The sequence below is a fragment of the Meriones unguiculatus genome, chromosome 10 (assembly GCF_030254825.1).
Source record: "Meriones unguiculatus strain TT.TT164.6M chromosome 10, Bangor_MerUng_6.1, whole genome shotgun sequence".
NCBI lineage: Eukaryota > Metazoa > Chordata > Mammalia > Rodentia > Muridae > Meriones > Meriones unguiculatus.
The window spans coordinates 78145959-78167280 of record NC_083358.1 but is presented as its reverse complement, the minus strand read 5'-3'; the positions used below and the strand labels follow the sequence as shown (position 1 = coordinate 78167280).

The following is a 21322-nucleotide window of genomic DNA, read 5'->3' as shown; positions in this document are numbered from 1 at the left end:
TACAAATGGACATACGTTGAACATGAATTCCACACAACTCATCAGGCTGCCATCAGAGAAAAACAAGACCTAAAAATGTGGCTATGGGAAACAGAAAGCAGCAGAAGTCATTAAACAAGGAAATGGCATGATACGGTGTAGTTTTAGAAAGCTCAACTCCTATGACATGCAGATAGTACAAGGAGAGCAATTTGCAAGCCACTAATTGGGTGACAAGAAAGGCAACAGTTAAGACAGAAACACACAACAGAGGTCACGTGTATAAAGGGAGGCTAAAAGAATCTAGGCAAAAGCATCTCTTTAGTAGGCTAAAAAGGTACAAAATTGGGTAGTGGCCGAAGTGACAGGAATGGCTGAAATTTCCTTGGGATAAGCAGTACACATGTAAAGGAAATTAAAACGACACCAGAAAACCTGCTTATCTGATTGCTAGAAAGAATGAAAGTAGGCAGGAAGAAACAAAAGGGAGAAGACAGTTACACTGCAGGGATCAAGTGCAAGAAGCTTCAAGAAGCTTGTCACATGAGACAGGGTCAAGTTGTTGAGGGCTTCATAAGACGTCCACCAAATGGCTCCAGGATAGTTCAGATACAGAGGGTAACCAAATGTCTACCTACTAGATAAACAGCTACAAGCTATTACCAGTTAAAGATAAGGGCTCTGGTTTCAGAGGGACTTTGACTGCAATTTCAGCTCTGTTATCTCAGGCAAGTTAAACTTCTAAGCTTTGGTTTTCAGTCTATAACTCACGTACAAGTTGAACAACATTAATCTACAAGTTCAAAATCCAAAATGCTCCAAGTTCTGAAGCCTTTTGTGAGTCAACATGAGGCCACAACATGGAAATTCCACACCTGACTTCACATGACAGGAAGATAGTCAAATTGCAGGAAAGTTTGAGGCCAGCCTGGGTAACAGTAAGATGCTGTGCCACTTAAAGCAAAACCACGGGCAAACTAAAAAATACTCTATAAAACCACTCTCAGTGTACAATGTGTGATGAAATACAAATCAGTTTTGTGGTTTAACTTGTGTCCATGTCTAAGAGTGTTGTGTATAGAAATATTCCAAAATCTTATTAAAAAATAATAAATTGGTCTCATGCATTTTGAATAGCATACTCAATTTTCAATAGCACCTATTACTTGACAGGAGAGTGGAAAAAAAATAAAAGGGTTAACATGTTGCATTTAGAATACTGCCCAGCATATAAGTAATAACTTATAGGCACTAAAGTAATTTTCACTAGGAAAAGCAAGTTACTGTAAACTATCACCTAGAAGCAAGTCTGCTGACAGAACACAAGGGGCTGACACCTGCTAAAAACAGAGCATCTCAGACATGATCACAACTTTGCATAAGTCATACTACAGCTTACCTGGAGCAAGGGTGGGAAATTTTACAGCAATCTAAAGATGGGAACTAAAATACAACACATCAAAACACAACTAGGTTCCAAAGAAACTATCTTAAAAAAAGTAACACATAGGGCTGAGGGTATCGCTCAGCTGGAGAGTGCTTCCTTAAAATGTATGACACCCTGGATTTGAGCCCCACCACTGCATAAACTTGGCAAGGTAGCACAAACCTCTCATCTCAGAACTTGGGAACAGGAGGCAGACTGATCAGAAGCAGAGTTCTAGTACTGTCCAGAGAAACAGAACTGGCCATCAGATGGAATTCTCCAGAATATGATGGTAGGCTAATCTTCAAAATAAAGAAGGCTAACCATCAGGATATCAGTATTTTGTTTCTTGGTGGTGAGGTATCCAACGTGCCAACAAAATATTGATACTCTGACTAGTCAAGTTATCCTAGCATACAAAGTACTAGAGCACACTCTAGTATATTTGGTAATTATAGTGTTGAGGTTATATAGTGTAGAAGTAAATGATCTCATTCTGAGAGACTCCTGGGAAATCTGCAAGGCTATGAAACCAGGCCTCAAATCACAAAGCACCCCTGTGGAGTTCAGCCTAAGTGAGCCTAACAAAGCCCTGGATGTCCTATTTCTTTCTAGCCATGATAAGTACAGTAACACAAAATCAAAGCAAGCTTTTGTGATTACCCATTTTTTTCACCATTAGAAGTACCCATTAACTGTACAGATGTGTGCCTAAAAGAGAAAGACTAACAGCAAGTGAACGGAAAGGCAATTTAATATCACTGTGCAAGTATCTACACGCTTCCAGGAGGCTGCTAAGAACTGTATGACTAATATTTTAGTATATGTGCTGCCGAAGCGAGCACCTGTATGACTAATATTAAACGGCAAGTTTACGGGAAGATTTAAGTAAGGGAAGTGTTGAAACCTATGCTCACAGATGCAAAAGGATTGACACTGATTATATGGTCTTAGATGACAGCATCCACATCCCACAGGACTTACTCAAGGTGTCGACCAAAGCCAAGGTACAGATTCACCATCAAGTATTGTGACACAGCTACAGAAATGTTCACATGACTCGCACAACTCCACGGCTATCCCCACCCCATGCTGCCAAGCCTGTGCTCAACAATTTTAATGATTGGGGTATAACTAAAATATAGTTTGCAACATCACTGCTTATAAAAAGATTCTTACAGAACCCAAAGTACTCCAAAGTCAAATATAAGAACATTTTGTCTGGAGGCTGGAGAGATGGCTCAGAGGTTAAGGGCACTGGCTGTTCTTTCAAAGGTCCTGAGTTCAATTCCCAGCAACCACATGGTGGCTCATAACCATCTACAGTGAGATCTGGTGTAGAGGCATACATGCAGGCAGAATGCTGTATAAATAATAAATAAATCTTAAGCACATTTTGTCTACCACAGAATTCAAAACACTCCTTCCCAGAGTTCAAACGTTACAGCATCCAAATAACCCATGATAATAAAGCTAAAGATGGTGTTCTGACCAGTTTTCCCATGAGCCTTTTTGCACAGCTTAATGAACGGGTTTATCCATACAACACTTAGGATAATATGATTTTGGATCACAAAGCAGTTGTCACACTCCTGTGAAAGTAACAGTATGGAAATGAGGAAAATGAAAATACCAAACTAAGCACAAATCTTTTTAGTTCATCCACTCCCATTCCAGGAATGCATAATGTAAAGCCTTAGCTACTTTGTATCGTAAGTGACACACTGACTGATTGCTAAATCATATTTTATGTCTCCATGACCCAAAGATTTGAATTACAACTCGCTTCGTTGCATGCAGGTTGTGTTTGCTGAAGACTTTGCGATACAATGCTACTGGCTGAAAATTTAGCACGACGCTTAAGAAAGTACACAGTAGACACGTTCTTTACTTAAAGTGCCTGTCCTAGATTTCCGGTTCTAGGTTGAAATTTCTCGGAAATACTCGGTAACAATAAAAATCAACGTCACCTACGCGACCCTCACCCCCTTTTCAGGTACAACAATGAAATACCATCAAATTTCATTTTCTATTGGCTAGCGTAGATGGAAAAAAATCTTAAGCATATCACACCTTCACACAAGAGAAGTGATGTTGATGTTCGGCGATACTTTGCCTAGCTTGCCAAGCATGGGAGTAGCAGCAATCACAAATTCCTTTCCAAATTTCTAAGTATTACTATGAACAGACTCGTATTCAGCAGCACCAAGTACTTAAATGCCCAGTATGCACTGTGATCTGACAGCTCTTTACCTAGCAGAGCCTGGAGCACAAGTGACTTCTTAAAATGCACCTGAGGCATCAACATTGGAACCAGATTTTCACTTGCTCAGTCAAGGCCCAAAATGAAGATCAAATACACAGACAGAAGCTTTGGCATTAAATAAACTCAAAGCAGGGTGTGTCCAGGCGGCAGTGCCGGGTGCGTCCCGAGGCGAGTCCTTGGGGACAGGTAGCTTGGACGGGGGCGGCGAGCACCACCACCGCCGAACCCCGGCCGGGCATCCCGGGCCTCCGCTGCCGCTTACCCTCCGCCCGCTCGCTGCAGCCGACCGGCTTCCCGGCGGAGCAGCCCGAAGCATTGCGTCCAACAGCAGTTCCCCATCGCATCCCGCCCGGCGCCGCCGCTCCTCCTGCAGCCCCGAGCGCGAGCCCAGGCGGAGCAGCTGCATCCGCGCCGACCGGAGCGCGGCAGACGGCGACGGAGGGAACAAAGGCCGCCGCTAGGCCCGCGGGCTCCGGGCTACCGCGGCTCGAGGGACCAGCGCAGGGCCGTGGGGTCCCAGGTCGCCAGCTGTCCGCATGGCCTGCTCGGCACCAGCCCGCGCCCGTCTCCGCCCCGGCAGCCGCGGGAGGCCCGTGCCGCCACGCCCCCTACCGCTTCAGCGCTGCCATTGGACACGCTTCCGGCGGCCCCGCTTCCGGCGGCCGGCGCGTGCGTCATTTCCGCTGGCCTCCGGTTTGGCTGTCTCAGTGTGGTAGGAGACGCTGTGCTCTGCCGCTGGTGTGGTAGGTTGAATCCTGATCCCGGATAGTCCGTTGCCTTCTCTCTGCGTCGTTTTTGCTGTCTTCGTAGCGGTCGAGCAGGGAGCCTCGAGCGCAAGCTCAGCCTTCGAGCTTTGTCCCTAAAGCATGCGAGCCTCCCGCCTGCGGGAGTAAGTCGGAAGTCACCCAGCAAGTGGGTTCCAGCACTGCACCGCAGCTGGAGGTAGAGGCTAAGGACTCGTTGCCATTGCTTAGAATGCACCAGGAGGTTATTTTAGTCTTCAGATACTCCCGTTTGCGTTGCCACTGTTCTTTACACTGCCAGCGTATTGGAGAGATGTTAATGGTGTACCACTAGCTAGGTTTTCTTTTTATCAAAAACGAAAATTTCCCAGATTGGGAATGTAGCTTACTTAGTTGGTAGAGGTGTGGAAAATCTGCAAGCCCAGTACTTGAGAGATGGAAGCAGAATCGTACATAGTTCAGGGTCACCCTCAAATACACATCAAAAGTTGGAGGTCAGCTTGGGCTGTGTGAGACTTGTTTTTCTCCTCCCTCCCTCCCTTCCTTCCTTCCTTCCTTCCTTCCTTCCTTCCTTCCTTCCTTCCTCCCTCCCTCCCTCCCTCTCGTGTAATTTCAGGTGTAGAAGTTGAGATCCAGCGGAAATCAGCAAAAGGTCTTGTGGTTTTCAGGCGCACTTAGCCGTTTCCAATTCAAATATACTGTCCCAAGATGAGAGCAAGTTGGGGGAAAGATCCATGTCCTCAAATGCTACTTTAAAACCCACTCTCAGACACCAGGTAACTTTAAAAGCAGAAGGCAGGAGTGCCTCTGAGTTGGAAAACAGCCTGGTCTATAGAGCCAGTTTCTGGCCAGCCATGAGTATGTAATGAAACTCTGCCCCCACCCCAATTGGATATAAGGCATAGTTTCATAATTGACTAGTTCTGTGGATAACATGCTTCATTGACAACCAGATCCTACTATTTTCACCTTCTTTACTGCAAGTGAACTAATTACATTGAAAAAATAGTACTAATGATAAAACATTATTTGAACTACTCATTTTGTTGGTTCTTACTATTATTAAGGCCAACCAGGATTTCAGTTTAGAACTTAACTACTGTACATGGCTCTTTGGTATCAAAGCACACAAACTTACAGCTCATTGGATGCCAGTGAAATGACTTACTGGTTTCCTAAATTGCCACTGTGCTTTCCTTCTCTTTTTCAGTACCTGCAATCAATAGTAATAAAGTAGTCTTAGAAATGGAACTATAAATGTTTAAGGAAGCTGATACATGCATCCTATGGAATTTACCCATATTGTTGATGAACATGCCTTGAGTGAATGAGTCTGCAGAAAATTATGCTAAATTAAAAAACAGATTGTAAAGCTTACATATTACACAATTATGCTTACAGAAAAAAATTAAAAAGAGAGAGTTGTGCAAATGACAAACAGTAAAGGGTTCATGGGGCAGGTAATGAGAAGTGAGTCTATGATAGGAAGTCTGAATTTTGGCTCTGTGGATACCACTGTACCCTCACTAGTGATACTGCACTGTGGTTTTGTCAGATACTGCTATTGTGGGAAAGTAGTTTAAGGTACTCTGTATTACTTCTTTTAAAATGTGTGTGTGTGTGTGTGTGTGTGTGTGTGTATGTATGTGTGTAGGTGTGTACCATATGCTTGCAGATGCCCAGGGAGGCCAGAAAAAGGCATTGGATCGCCACAAGCTGGAGTTACAGGTGGTTATAAGTGACCATAGGTAGGTGATGGGAACCCAACTCAGGTCCTCTAACCCGTATCTCCATCCCCTCTTTATTACTTCCTGAAACTCTGTGTGACACCATGATAATTGCTAGTTTAAGAAGCTTAAGAAATGGTCTGGACATGGTGGTGCATACCTTTATCTCCAGCAGTGAGGAGGCAGAACCAGGTAGATTTCTGTGAGTTTGAGGCCAGCTTCAAACTGAGATATACATACTGAAGTTCATATACAGTAACATGGTGAGACCCTTTCTCAAAAACAGCAACAAAACTTAAGGAATTACAGCTTCAGATAGGTGCACTTCTGATAGGTGCTCTTAGAAACCTCCATGAAAAGTAAATGCTAACATTGGTTAAATCAGGTCTTAGTTGAGGATGTGCATTGTCTTCATAATCAATTGCCAAATGAATAAAAACAAACTTCACTAAGCAAATCTAAGCAACTTAAAATAATAAGTCATTTACCTGTCAAGTTAAAAAAAAAAAGGTTTGCAAATGAAATAACCATTCTTTGCAAAGGTGCAGTGAATTAGCACTCTTTTGAGCTTCAGACAGTGAAAGTCATTATGGAAAATCAATGGGAAATATTTATCAATAATCACTAAATGAGTAATATGTGAAGGATGGTAAGTTTGTTTGTTGGTATATTTATATTATGTATCATCAGAAATATTTTGGTAAACTAATAATAGAGGAAAATACTTTTTGAATAGTGTGTGATAATGCTAGTTGTTCAGGCTAGTTGTTCAGGCTAGTTGTTCAGAATACCAGTTCTGAGGAGAAATTCTGTGTTCTTCATTACCAAACAGGGACACAGTTATTTTAATTCACTTCATGGTTTAGATTACCAAACACAGGCAGAGAACTGAAATTACAACAAACCTTATCAACAAAATAAAAATATTTAAAAATTTGCCTTGTGAGGATTAAATGTCTATTAACTGTTTAGTATATTCATCCCTACACTGTACTATATGGACATTTCATACCCCAGTTGGGAATGTTTTTGATTACTAAGTGGACCTTGTAGTTTCTGTAGAAACGTCCTCTACCAGGATGAAAGAGAAATGCTTCCTCTTCCAGAATTCAACCTTTTAGACTTGCCCTCAAAGCTTGACATCGGGCTTTAAGAAAACATGCTTCTTAGCCAGACATAGTGGTGCAGACCCTTAATCCCAGAATTCATGAGGCAGAGGCAGATGGATGTTTGTGAATTCTAGGCCAGCCTAGTCTACTTAGTGAGGTCTAGGACAGCTAGAATTACATGGTAAGATCCTGTTTCTGGGTAGGGGTGCAGGTGGTGGAGGATATGTCCTGAATAAAAGGAAAAATTATTCAATTTTCAGCCTTTGTCTGCCTCATAATCTGCCTCTTTCGGGGTGACTAAAAATTAAAGTATCCAATGAGATAAGAGGAAACACTGCTTGTGAACTACCAGCTGTAGATGAATTTCCTAGATTAGCAGGCAGGAGACAATAAGCCTCCGAGAAAACGACTGAATCAGGTGAATAAAAGCTACTTCTATAAGTAGCAGTATCTTATCTTGAAAACCCAAGCAGAACAATCTTAATGCAAGAATCTGCCATCATGATTCTGAACATCTTGTTTAGTTGGCTTTAAAAAATAACGTGTGAAAGACCAATTATTCCGTTCATGTTTAAGTTGACCAACACTGCCTAACTCCCTCTTATACCAATACATGAAGTACTTCAGCTACTTATAAATTCTCTAGAGATGAAGACAGGGTTTTAATAGGGGTAAAGAAACACAAGCACAGAGCAAGCACACAGAAAGACCTGCAAAACAGAGTGGGATGAATTTCTTCCTCTTCATGATAGTCTTTACATTTGTATAGTTAAATAGAGAAATGAACTATATGCATGCTCTTCAAAGAAAATAAGCACGCGGAAGTATGTTTAAAGACACAAAAGGTAATTACTCAACTGAATAGTAGCAGCTTGTTGTCTGCCTTTATGGGCATGTGGTAAAATAGCTTAATTGCTCAACATTGTTCAGTACAAGACACTAGGTCATTTGCTTCCCTCTTTGCTTGCCAAACATTTTCATTTCACAAAAGTGGCATTCACACAAATGATTATACAAGTATTGCATTTATTGGGTAGAGTTTGTCTCAGATCTCCTCATGGCAAGCCAGAAACCACATTACTAATTAGAACAGAGAGAACTTAGCACAGAGAATCACTGTCAGTTAGTGGTGCTTAAAGCTAGAAGGAAATTCTAAGGTCACATAGACTTAGCTATTACAGGAAACAGCTACCACACCAGAAAACCCCTGAACACTGAACAAGTAGGAAATTTGAAGATTTAGAAATCTCTTGAAGGTAGACACCAATTTCTGAGATGGTTTCTTCATGCTGTGGACACATGCTATCTTCCATAACAGAGAAAAACAACAATTGAAGGTGCCTTCTTTGAACTGATTCCCTGGACAGGGGATGCTCAGCACTGTGGGAAAGTGGTGTGACTCCTTCCTGTTCATCCACCTAATGCCATATGGACAGGACAGTGGAAAGGGGTAGGCATCAGGTTATTGTGTAATTCAAATGTTGATTTCTGTATCCTGTCCCCATATCTGGCTGTGCTCCTTGTTCTGAGACTCTCTTGTCTCAATGTTGTATAAATTACTCCCCAATTGTCCCCTGGTATGCCAATAAAGCAGCTTATAGGCATTAGCTGAGCAGGGCAGAGAATAGGGCTGGACTTCCTGCCAGCCTGGGGAGGAGGAGTTAGAGAAAGAAGTAGGGGATTGAGCCACAGGCAGTGGTCTGGGAAGGACCAGGAGAGAGCTCAGAAAGAAAGAAAAAAAAAAAAAAACTACAAAGTGCAAATATCTCTGGGATGTATATTCGGAAGAAGCCAAATTAGCTTCGAGGGTTAAGAATAGAGTAATAATTGCTTAGTTATTGTGTTGTGGAATTTATTATTAAACAAATGTAAAAGTCTCAATTGTGTGATAGTCGGGCTAAGAGAGAAACTTAGGGAGAGGATCTAAGATGGTGGCACCAATTATGTACGGTGTCTGAACAGCAAGTCATCAGTGATTGCAGAGAGATCAACAGTCTGGGCTATGGACCCCAAAATACCATTGTCTGTCTTTCCAGGTGAGAGGAGGGCCCACTGTGAGGGAAATGAGCAGGTCCAACCTTAGGTCACCAAGCCAATCCTGGGAAAAGCTCCCAAGTTCCTTCCAGCATTTGGTCTCTGCCTCTGGCCATCTGCCTACACTCACCATCCTGTAGATATCTTCTGGGTACCGGGGGCGGGGGGTACATGGCTCCAACTCCAGCTTCCTGATGCCAGGGATCCATGGAAATAGCCTCAGCCACCTCTTCAGAGCTCAACCTGCCTCCCTAGGGAAACTAGCCAGACCTCTGGGCTCACAGGTTCTCCCAGATTGCTGTGCCCAGCAAGCACAGTATCTGAGCACAGTGTCTGGGCATCTAGAACTCTGGTGGCAGAGCAGCTGACTTGCCCTGGAGAAAGGAGAGCCTCCAAGCTCCCAAGGAGTCCAGTTATTCCTCAGGATCATACATCTGAGGAGAGCCACAGGCAGTTCCCTGAGAACCACCCTCCTATACCCACCAATCCTAGGAGGGCTCCTTCGGGAATATCCAGCTTCCTGCTCAGGGCTCTCACCCACCAACCTCCCCAGAACTTCAGCGGGCACCAGGAACTATCAGACAGTGCCGAAGACAACCAAATGGATAAAGGCCAGGGTAAAAACACAATGAAAGGCTGAGCAATATGGCATCTCCAGAACCCAGCTATCCCACAGCAAGCAGCCCGGATACCCTAGCACAAGTGAAACACAAGAAAATGTCTTTAAATCTAATGCTTATGAAAATGATAACAGAGGAAACGAATATAATCCATAAAGAAATACAGGAAGATACAGTTAAACAGATTGAAGCCTTTAGACATGGCTTTAGAGAGGGAAATAATAAATCACTCAAAGAAATACAGGAAAATACAAACAAAGAGGTGAAGGAAATGAACAAATCATTTAAATAAATGCAGGAAAATGCAAACAGGTGAAGAAAATAAAATGGTTCAAGATCTGAAGATAGAACTAGAAACAATAAAGAAAGCATACAGTGAGGAAATCCTGGAGAGGGAAAATTTAGGAAAGAAAACAAGAACTACAAAGGTAAGCATTGCTAACAGAATATAAGAGATGGAGGAAAGAATCTCAGGTATCAAAGAAAATGTTAAATCTAAAAAATTCTTACATAAGACATCCAAGAAATCAAGGACACCATGAAAAGATGAAACTTAAGAATAATAGGAATAGAATAAAGAGAAGGATCCTGGCTCCAAGGACCAGAAAATATTTTAAACAAAATAATAGAATAACATTTCTCCAATCTAAAGAAAGAGATGTTTATAAGCATACAAGAGGCCTACAGAACACCAAATAGATTAGACCCGAAAAGAAAATCCTCTCAACATGTAATCAAAACACCTAAATGTGCAGAACAAAGAAAAAGTATTAAAAGCTGCAAGGGAAAAAGGTCAAGTAATGTATGATGGTAAACCTATCAGAATCATACCTGACTTCTCATCAGAGACCAGAAGGGCCTGGGCAGATGCCCACAGATGCCAATCCAGTCTACTATACCAAGCAAAACATTCAATCACCATAGATAAAGAAAACAAGACCAAGACAGAATCAAATCGAAGCAATATCTGTGCACAAACCCACCCCTACAAAAGATAGCAGAGGGGAAACTCCTACCCAAAGAGGTTAACTACACACCCCCCAAAAAAAAATAAACCACAGGATATAAATAACTTCACCACAGCAAAACCAAAAGTAGACAAGCACACAAACACTAACCACAGCCAACATCAAAATAAAAGAAACAGTCAACAAACAAACCAACCAAACAGGGCTGGCAAGATGATGGTTCAGAGGGCACTGTGCTTGCTACCTAGCCTGGTGACCTGAATTTGACCCCAGACCCCATATGGTGGAAGGAGAGCTGCTTCCTACAAGCTCTTCTCTGACTTCTGTGGAATGCTGGTGTGTGTGTGTGTGTGTGTGTGAGTGTGCGTGCATCCTCACCAAAAACTAATTTTACAAAAAGGAATGGCTAAGCATTAAGACTTTACTGAGGTATAACTGACATAAAATAAGATATTCATGTTTCTTTAACTGTTTAGCAATTTCATACAAAAACACAGTGCATTATAATCACTATGTTCTATGTATAAGATGTATCACATTCACTCTCCATTACCTTCTCTTTTTCATTTCCTACTCCTGTTGACCCTTCTTTTCTTCCTCACTAACCTCCCTCCTACTTTTGTGTCATTTTCTGTTTGACCCACTGAGTTTTAATTAGGGTCGCTTCCACGCACATGGGTGAACGGTTATTTACGGGAGCATGGACAGCTTACTAGAGGCTATATCGCTGAAGAAAATAATAGCCTCTCCCCTGGCAACCATTAAGCTTCTTAGGGAGGGGTGGGGCCTCATGAGCCCACCCCTTATCAGCGACGAAATGCTGAAGGGCCCAATCGTGAGTGGGACACAGCTCCCCTGTGTTCCTGATTGCTATGATCATGTCGTACTCAGAAGACAGCACTTCACTGCAGCCCAGCCTTAACGCTTTCATTTTTTTTCTCCCTATTCTGCAATGCTACCTGGGTCCTGGAGGGGGTGGTATAGATGTTCTATTTAAAGCTGAGCATCCGTTCACCAGAACCGTATTCTCTGCACTGTGACCAGCCAGGAATCTCTGCTGCGCATATTGTAAAAAGCTTCTCGGCCCAAGGCTGAGACCAGCCCTACTCCCTGTGTGGCCACTCGTGTTTAGAGCACACAATTCTACAGGCATTGACATACAGAGGGAGACGTGCAGAAACATCACTGCAATAACGTAAAGCTTTCTAGAATCTTATTTTCTACAGATCTCAGAGTCTGTAGGGGTATTTTTCCCCTCTTGTTGGAGTATTTCTCCCAGGCATGCTTTCAAGAGGGTGTAAATGTGGTGGGTGTTGTGATGTCCTGGACACACTGGGAAGTATCTTTATTTTTGTCACATCCTGCATAGAGAAATGTAACCAGCAATAGGGAATGCATAGCTACAAAGCAGAGTCTCCTCATTCCATGGAAACGATTCATATTGCTGGAACTAGTGTGGAAGGATGAGCTGGTAGGTTCCACTGTTGCCACCCAAGCACCTGCGTTTTAGTGACATCTTTTTCTGTAGTGAAGACATGCCTCAGGTGATAGTTTCACGTTGTGGGAAACTTTACAAGGAAGGTTCCATCTGTTCTTTGAGAGGATCACTTCATAATGCTTTGCCACCAGTTTTATCTTCTGTCTTTACAGGACACCTTGACTAATATTGTTTTCCTATAGCTAGACTGCAGACAAGGCAGAATTGTGCCGTTTTTTTTTTGTTTTGTTTTTGTTTTTTTTGCTTATTATTGTAACAGTGTGTCCAGTGGAGTGCCCACCACTTGCTTATTAAAGCAGATTCATTTAGAATGAGACAAGACTAGAAACATATTTGAGATAATGTCTGGATGGCCTTCACTACCAGTTGAAAAGGGTTATATCCAATTTGGTAACTGATAGAGGAAGAGAAAGTGTTACAATTCTACAGTGACACAATTGCAGGAGCACTTTAGGACTTGTGCTATTAGCCAACAACAGCCATGCTGGACACATTGGGAGAAGGAAGCCAGTGTCAGGGCCACAGAGACAGTACAGGCCTCAACTCAGATGCTGGAGATGAGAACCGAAAGCAATGACATTCTCAAAACAAGACAGAACTCGACGAGGGTCCTGACTTAAAGTTCCCTGAGTTCTGGCTTGTCAAGCCTGGATGACTGGAGATGATGTGCAGTGAACACAAACAGTGGCTTTTGACAGGCAGTCAGATGGACTGGATGAGACACATGTTGTGAGTTAGTTTTAAGTGGCTTTGGTTTGAGGCACTCCAGGATATTCACCGTGGGATGAACTGGAAACTACTGAAAACCAGGCTGGAGCTCAGGATGTATGGCCAAGTGGGAGACACAGACTCAAGCCGGCTGGTCCTGGCCGTCTTGCTCTCTACCCACTTTGCATAGCTCAAAAACTAAGGCACTTTTTTTTTTTTTTTTTTGCCAAAAAAATCAGTATACAAATATCTATTAAAATCCAGTGAAATGTAATGGACTTAAATTCCAATGTTCAGAAACAGCCTTGCTGGAAGAATGGTTGTTTTCCCCATACTGGGTTGATTTCATACTTTATCCAAACATTTCAAAAGCTGCATCAGAAGTCACGTGGTCTGTGAAGCTCGCATTGTTTACTGTTTATCCCTAAGCAGATACACCTCACTCTCACGTATACACTGCTGATTTAGCAAGGTCTGCTACTCTTTCTAAGGCATCCTCACCAGAACGGAAGACAGTAAATGGCAGCAGTTACATAAAACAATCAGCAGCTGTTTTCCCCTCCTTATACAAACCCTTTCAAGTTTTTTGATAAGATATCAATCAAGTTGTCTTAAAATTTGTATACAAAAATTTACATTTTATTTAAAAAATGGAGCAGTGAGATGGCTCAGCTGGTAAACTGTTTGTTGCATAAGCCTACTGACCCCAGTTTAATCCCCCGAACACCCAGAAAAGTGAAAAGAGAAAAATGACATCACATTTATAACACTACGAGAGCCCCAGCCCCCACACAATGACATGAGCTCCCCAACACACCATAGCACACACTTTCCACCCCAGACATGATAATGATGATAATAATTTTATAATAATACATACAATTTTTAATGTTATGGTAAAAACCATCCAAGTACTTCAGGCAAAACCAAATCACTTGCCTTTTAAATGAAGGCTAAAACTCTAGGCCTATGTTAAAAACTAGAGTGCATCATTAGGTCGTTAACAAGTAAAGCTTTACACAGAGGCTAGTGGTGAGATGCGGTAGACAGGCTAGCTGCTGCTTTCTGTTCAGCCAAAAGGGGGAGCCATGTCGCCTCAGAGAACCGGAGTTCAGTTTTGTTTGTAGTTACCCAGATGTGGCTTTTGGTCACAATTCTCCCCAACAAGAAAAGTCGTCCTGGTGTATTGCAATATTGCAAAGCGAAGAACAGCAGTACTGTGGGCTGCGGTCCTTAAGCTAGGAAAGCCTTGGGCTAGAGAAGCTCCGAGGAGCAGAGTGCTTGCTCTAGCTGCACAGGGGGACCTGGGTTCAAAATCTTGCCTGTTACCCCCGGACACTTCAGAGTTGCAGGTTTGCCTTAAGGTCTTCGATACGTTGTGATTTTATTTTTATTACTTTTGTGCAGGACAAGAGAGGATGGTGCTTTGTTCTGTTAAAAGCCCTAGAACTTCACCCAGTGTCACCAGAACCGCTTGGAGAGGATACTGTCTTTTTTTTTCTCATGCGTGCTTTTGACACCTCTGTCCAAGCTACTGTGAGGCTACAGAGGCAGCTGGTGGACACCTTCTGCTATCCCAGCGGGGTTCTGTCCCACCCCTCACCAAGGCGCTTTTGTGATTTGAACGAAATATGTTTGACCTCTGAACAAAGACAGGAGGCTAGCCACCGCTCTGAGAAGTGTTACCTATTCTAAGCTCTAGAAGTCCTCAGAATGCCAACCTAGAGCTGTTCCCAGCAGAGTGAGTCTGCGGGTCGGAGAAGCTTTACCATTCGATGACTTCCGGAGCATCCAGTCTCTGAAGTGGTCTCGATTACCGACTGTCTGCAGGCTGGAAACTGCCACAGCAATTGCTGACTGCAGCGTGGTCTTGGAGGCCGAGACAGGGTTGAGTTCCCTCTGCCTGCAGTAGTTTAGTAAGATCCCTTCCCTTGCCTGCAGTAGTTTAGTAAGATCCCTTCCCTTGCTAGAGACAGAAGCCCCCTGCACAGAGACTCTCTCTGGTGAGTCTGTGCCTGGAGTCCTGAAGGCAGTCATCTCTTCCTCCTCCTTTCTCCTTCTCCTCCTCCTAAGAGTTTATCAATTTTACTGATTTTTCTCAGAGAATCAACCTTAGTTTTATTGATTATTTCTTGCTGTCTACTCCTTTTGGGTGTGATTTCTTTTTCTTTTGTGTGTGTGTGTGTTCTAGAACTTTCAGGCATGTTGTTAAGTTACTAGTATGAGATCTCTCCAATATTTTTATATAAGCATTTAGTGCTACGAACTAGAACTGTCTTCATTGTGTTCTGTGGGGTTTGGGTATGCTGCATTTTCATTTTCATTCAATTCTAAAAAGTTTAAAATTTCTTTAATTTCCTGGCTCATTTTTCACTCAGCAGTGAGCGGTTCAGTTGTCATGAGTTTCATGAGTAAGCTTTCTTTTGTTTCTGTTGTTGTTGATATCCAGCTTTAATTCACAGTGGTTGGGTGGGATGCTGTTTCAGTTTTCTTGTCTGTTGAGATGTGTTTTTTGTCCAAGTATATTGTCACTTTGAAGAAGTTTCCATGAAGTACTGAGAAGTTATATTCTTTCTTATTTGAGTGAAATGGTCTGTAAACATTGGCTGGGTCCATTTGATTTATGACATCATTTAGCTGCAGCATTTTTCTGTTTAGCTTTTGTCTGGATGACCTGTCTATTGGATGTGTGGTCTTCTACTCCCCCACGGTTGACTTGCCGGGGGCCACACTTAGAGAAAACTGTTTCTCCCTGTTCTAGCAGCTCGAAGTTGTTAATGGCTTTTTCTTATCTTTTACCATGTATTAACAAATAAGCAAAGAATTCAAGAAAAACCTAGACTAAGTAGCCATTTTCACTGGACTATATCAACAGTAGACTTAAAAATTATCAAGTTGCTGTGATAGCTCACAATTCAGAAGGGATCTTTGTTTATATTCAGTCATAATAGCTGGCAAACTGCTATATATGGAATAGGTGGGTAGCCCTTCCTGTTATCTGAGCATCTGAGTGAGGACTAGCTACTAGCTTGGACCACATAGTGAAACCTTGTCTCAGTCATAATAGTGCTTGCTTAGTAGTAATTAAAATATAGAATGTACAGTCTGTATGCAAAACAGGAAATATGCTGCTATAAGGATTCCAATTTGATATTTGGACCATATTGTCAGTTTTCACTCTGTGGTAATTCAAGTTCAGTGATAAAAATGCTTAAATAACCAGGTTCACAATCCCATTTCAATGAAAGTATCATGTAGTATGTACTTTTGTATGTATGTTACATACATATGTAAATTCTTAAGGGGGGCAATTCCTAGTGAGAGCCCTTTTCAATTTCCTCCACTTTTCAAAGTCTCTGCCTTTGGGCAGCCCAGGGACCATGGATGGCTCTGTGCTGTGCTGCTGGTGTTGCTATGGGAACAGTAGGCTCCTGACAGAAATTTGCTTGTCTCTTTAAGATCAAACATGGAAGCACTTAGGCATGAGGTGTTTTTGTGGGAAGCTCCAATCTACCTGAGGCAATCATCTGTGGCTAAACTCTTCTTTGGTTCTCTCCTACAAGACCTCGGTCATTATTTCCTTCAAATGGATGTGGAAACCCATCATTTCTGGTACTTTCCTTCCCTTCTTGAACCCTGGGAGGGAATCACCTTTTCTTTCTTTTTTTTTAAATTTAATTTAATTTCATTAATTACACTTTATTCACTTTGTATCCCCCATAAGCCCTTCCCTTCTCCCCTCCTGTACTCACCCTCCCACCCCCTTCTTCATGAATGCCCCTCCCCAAGTCCACTGATAAGGGAGGTCTTCCTCTCCTTCCTTCTGATCTTAGTCTATCAGATCACATCAGGAGTGGTTGCATTGTCATGTTCTGTGGCCTGGTAAGGCTGCTCCCCGCTCAGGGGGAGGTGATCAAAGAACAGGCCAATCACCTTTTCAATGGCCCATTGCCACAGGGAGTGGGGGCTGTAGAGATGACTGTGCAAGTGACAGGGTGGATATGATCTGAATGGCTTCCACTAAACTTCTTTTTGTTTGCTTTTTGTTTTGTTGAGACATGGTTTCTCTGTGTAGCACTGGCTGTCTTGAAACTCATTCTAGACCAGGCTGGCCTCAATCTCGGAGACCCACCCGTCTTTGCCTCCCAAATGCTGGAATTAAAGGCATGTGCCACCACTTCCTAATGTCAGTGAACTTTTTTACCATGTTTCTTTTATTTTAAGCTATTACATTAAACTCCCAAACTACCTAGGATGCAGCAAGAACCATCTGAGCAGGACAGCAAAGCATTTTGAAATATTATAGAAAGAGGTATTAAATGCAAGAAATGGGTTTTGGCCAGATGTTTATTTAGTCAAATTAAGACAGGCATTGTAAAGAACTTGAGAAGAACACAGGAATGCTGAGCAGACATCCCGAAGGGTTCTTGAGAAGCTCCTCTTGCCTCCCACTTGGATCTATTCCCTGTTTCTTGGTATTCTGCTTTGGTGATGGAAGAGAAGCAGAGGCAGGGAACTTTACAAACAAACAAACAAACAAAAACAAACAACAACAAAAAGATGTTCAGGGATTCCAGAATTTAAGCTTTCCTCACTGACATCCTGGTTGCAAACAGTTATGTAAGTAACTGATTAAAAATTACTTAGAGGGATGGATAAGTGATGAGTTTCCGTTCTCAAGATCTTCAGCGTCATGCCTGACATTTCTATGGCACTAAACTTGCCTTCCCAACAGTCAGTGACAACACAGTTTTTGAACCCCAACAGACCAACTGCATGGTGCAGAAAACAGCTCCACACCTGGGCCTCGTCACCCCATCATCATCCAGGCATCACCAGCTTCCACACTCTCATGGGGCCTGACCACTCATGCAGTTGTTATTGTGGAAAATGAAAATACTTTGGAAATTTCCATCTAGAAGGCCAGCCACTTGTGGAAAACTTTGAGAAGAATTTTATTTTACTAAAAGAAATACAGTTAATGTATTCTTTTGTGGCACTTAAAAATCATATAAACCTGATTAGCCTGCTCTTTGATCACCTCCCCCTGAGGGGGGAGCAGCCTTACCAGGCCACAGAGGAAGACAATGCAACCACTCCTGATGAGACCTAACAGACTAGAATTAGAAGAAAGAAAAAGAAACCCTCCCCTACCAGTGGACTTGGGGAGAGGCATGTGTGGAGAAGGGGGAGAAGGGAGGGATTTGGATGGGAAGAGGGAGGGAACTGGAGGGGGGATACAAAGTAAATAAAGTGTAATTAAAAATAAAATAAAAAATAAAAAAACATGAAAAAAATCATATAAACCATTCTTTAAAAGAAATAAATAAAGAAAGCCACTTGTTTGTGGCAGAAAAGTAACAGACAGGAGGTGAAGAATGTTATGCACTACATGGATAAATTATCATACATGAAAACATTATCCAGCAATGTTTTGCCTCTTGGAGAGCTAGCTGTTGGTATTTACAAGTAGGGAAACCAAGACATAAGGCAATTTCTAGAGCAGCCTGAGTGTGTCCTCCTCTTGCTTTGTTACTTCAAGTGCTCATCATGATCATGTCTTCACAGTCATCACCCAGGCAGCTGACCAACAGCAAAGAGAGTGCAGATCCTCGGGTAGAAATGCTTTTAAGTTCCCAAGGGCTGGAGAATCTTCTAATGAGAGGAAAACAGGTGCTGCTGTCAGAAGCACTTCTCAGACCTTGGAAAACCTTATACTCCAGGGTGAACCCAGCACCTGCTATTTTCCCCCAAGGAGGGACGTCCAGTGATATGCTGATGTACTGAAGAGGCTCCATGGCTGGCAGGAATGAAAGGGAGATTGCCAGGCTGCCATCCTTCCAGGCTCCCTTTCTAGGGTCCTTTAAGGCTTTGCAGTTCAGACTATACCAGCTAGTTGGATATTGAGATGAGAGCCCTTTCAATCATCTCTTCAGTCTACTCCTCACTGTGTGTGTGTGTGTGTGTGTGTGTGTGTGTATAAGAGAGAGAGAAAGAGAGAGAGGTGGGGGAGGGATGGAGATGAAAGAGACAAAGGAGAGTTTCGTGCGGTTCTGGAAGTTTTTTACTTGGGCACTGGAAGACATTTCAGGTTCATGTTGAATGTTCCCTGCCTAGTACCAAAATCAGCCATTTCTCTAGGGACTTTGGGCTCCTTTTATTGGAGACTGGGTCTTGCAAAACAAGCACTTGCTTCTGGTATGTTGATTGCTTTTGTGATGATGCTGCTTCCAGGCACTTGGAAAAGAGTACATGCTAACTTCTTGTCTTAGCTTCTTTACCCTTGCTGTAATAAAATACCCAGACAAAAGCAACTTAGGGGAAAAAGGGTATATTTTGGCTTAGTATTCAGAAGGATGCAGTCCACCATAGTGGTGAGGACATGGCAACAAGGCAAGGAAGCATGCTTGATAGGAGCAGAATGCTGGCTGTACTTATTACTCAGGAAGCAAAGAGTGAACAGAAATGGGCCAAGCTATAAAACCTCATGGCCTGTGAACCCCCAAAGGGCTTCACAACCCTCCCTCAAAGTATCACCAGAAGAAGACCAAATGTTTAACATCTAAACCTCTGGGGAGGAGGTAGTTTAAATGAGAATGGCTCCTATAGGCTCGTATATTTGAGTGCTTAGTTGCCACTTAGTGGAACTGTTTGGGAAGGATTGGTTGGTTTGCCCTTGTTGGAGGAAGTATGGCCTTGTGTCAAGAGGTAAGCTTTTAAGTTTCAAAATCCCATACCAGGCCCAGTCTCTTTTCTGTCTGTAGCCCTAGATCAGGATGTAAAGCTCTCAACTACTGCTCCAGAACTATGCCTGTCTGCTTCCCACCATGATAATCATGGACTCACCTTCTAAAACTGTAAGCAAGCCCCAATTAAATGCTTCCTTCAAGAAAAATTGTCTTGGTCATGGTGTCTCTTCACAGCAACAGAACAATAACTAAGAGAGACATTTAAAGTCAATGGGAAACTACAACAGCCTAATCCAGGCAGGATGACAAAGGGCACAAAGTGCTTGCTGAGGTGAGAGGGAATACAGAATGAGTAGTAGAGGAAGGGAATTATAAATACCAGCTTGTCATCTAACCAGTTGCAAAAAAAAAAAAAGAAAGAAAAAAGAAAAAAAGAAAAGAAACAAGAATTATAATTGACATGAGTCTGTTATATTTTGTTAAGAATGTTTGTGTAGATATTTCTGTTTTATTTTCTTGATTTATCACGTAATATAACATCAATTGGGAACTCCTGAAACTACTGTCCTTCACCAAATGAGTCACCTCTCTGTCTGTGACTGTCAGAATATTCATACCAAAAACACAAGACTGATGAATTCTCGGAGTATAACCATACTTCATATGGCCTGTCACCTTTGCTAGTCAAGACAGCAGCATGAATGTACCTTATGACCAGTTGTTATATTTAAGTTTGAGCTTCTGAAAGAATTTTCCTTAAAGGACAGTGCCATGTATTCTAAAATAATATATGTGTTTCCTATAGTACATGGGATACTTATAGCAAGTTAGGCATAATTATGACTTAGTAATTGTAGTTGTTTTCATTTGGAAACTAAGCATGGCTTAAGGAGAGATGATTGTGTGTCAAGTTGACAAGGGATGGACTTGTGATAGATATTTTTGGTTGTCAACTTGACTACACATGGAATTAACTAAAGCCCAAGCACTTGGGCACACCTGTGAGGGATTTTTCTTAGTTAAATCATTTGAAGTAGGAAGACCCATCTTTAATCCACATCTTTTGAGGTGGTTAGCTCCACCTTAAATCTGGGTCATGTCTTTTCGTGACAGCCTTATATAAAGGTCATGGAAGGAGGAAGTTTTGCTCTTTGCCTGCCTGCCCTCAGTCTCACTAGTAAGTTTAATCCTTTATTGGCACTAGAGCCTACTTCTTGAGTATTCCATCGAATATTGGACTATCTGAGACATCCAGCTTCATGGACTGAACAACTGTTAGATTCTTGGACTCTCTGTTAGATAACCACTGTTGGACTGGCTGAACCACAGCCTGTAGGCCAGTCTAATAAATCCTATGTATATGAGAACTCTGCCTTATACAGGTGGTATTTCACATTTAAACCACAATAGCTTTAGAATATGCCCTCATTTCTGAGCTTATTTCTATATTCATTTATCTTCATCTATATTAAACTATAGATCAGTTCGTATTGATGTCCCTTGCTATGTATTTAAAGGCAAAAATGGCAGAAGATGGTGTCTCACAGTAAATTCT

The 21322-nt window shown here is 42.3% G+C and overlaps 1 protein-coding gene and 1 long non-coding RNA gene across 6 annotated transcripts in view; one reads left to right on the top strand and one right to left on the bottom strand.

The window, feature by feature from the left end:
* The window catches only part of Ap1ar (adaptor related protein complex 1 associated regulatory protein), a 33268-nt gene extending 28990 nt beyond the window's left edge, over positions 1-4278 (bottom strand). For 2 of the 4 annotated variants that reach the window (XM_060392716.1, XM_060392717.1), the window contains exons 1-2: positions 3934-4015; positions 1379-1409 (exon numbers count right to left, since the gene is read on the bottom strand). In XM_060392716.1, the coding sequence (XP_060248699.1) occupies positions 1379-1409; positions 3934-4015 (113 nt within the window). Of the gene's footprint in view, positions 1-1378; positions 1410-3933 lie in introns of all 4 variants that reach the window. The other 2 variants (XM_021648747.2, XM_021648748.2) reach the window with 2 other exon arrangements.
* A 52-nt stretch (positions 4279-4330) lies between these two features.
* The window catches only part of LOC132656902 (uncharacterized), a 46934-nt gene continuing 29942 nt past the window's right edge, over positions 4331-21322 (top strand). Inside the window, exons 1-2 of one of the 2 annotated variants that reach the window (XR_009594697.1) lie at positions 4355-4414; positions 14486-17255. This is a non-coding gene — a long non-coding RNA (uncharacterized LOC132656902). Of the gene's footprint in view, positions 4415-14485; positions 17256-21322 lie in introns of those variants that run through there. The other variant, XR_009594695.1, reaches the window with a different exon arrangement.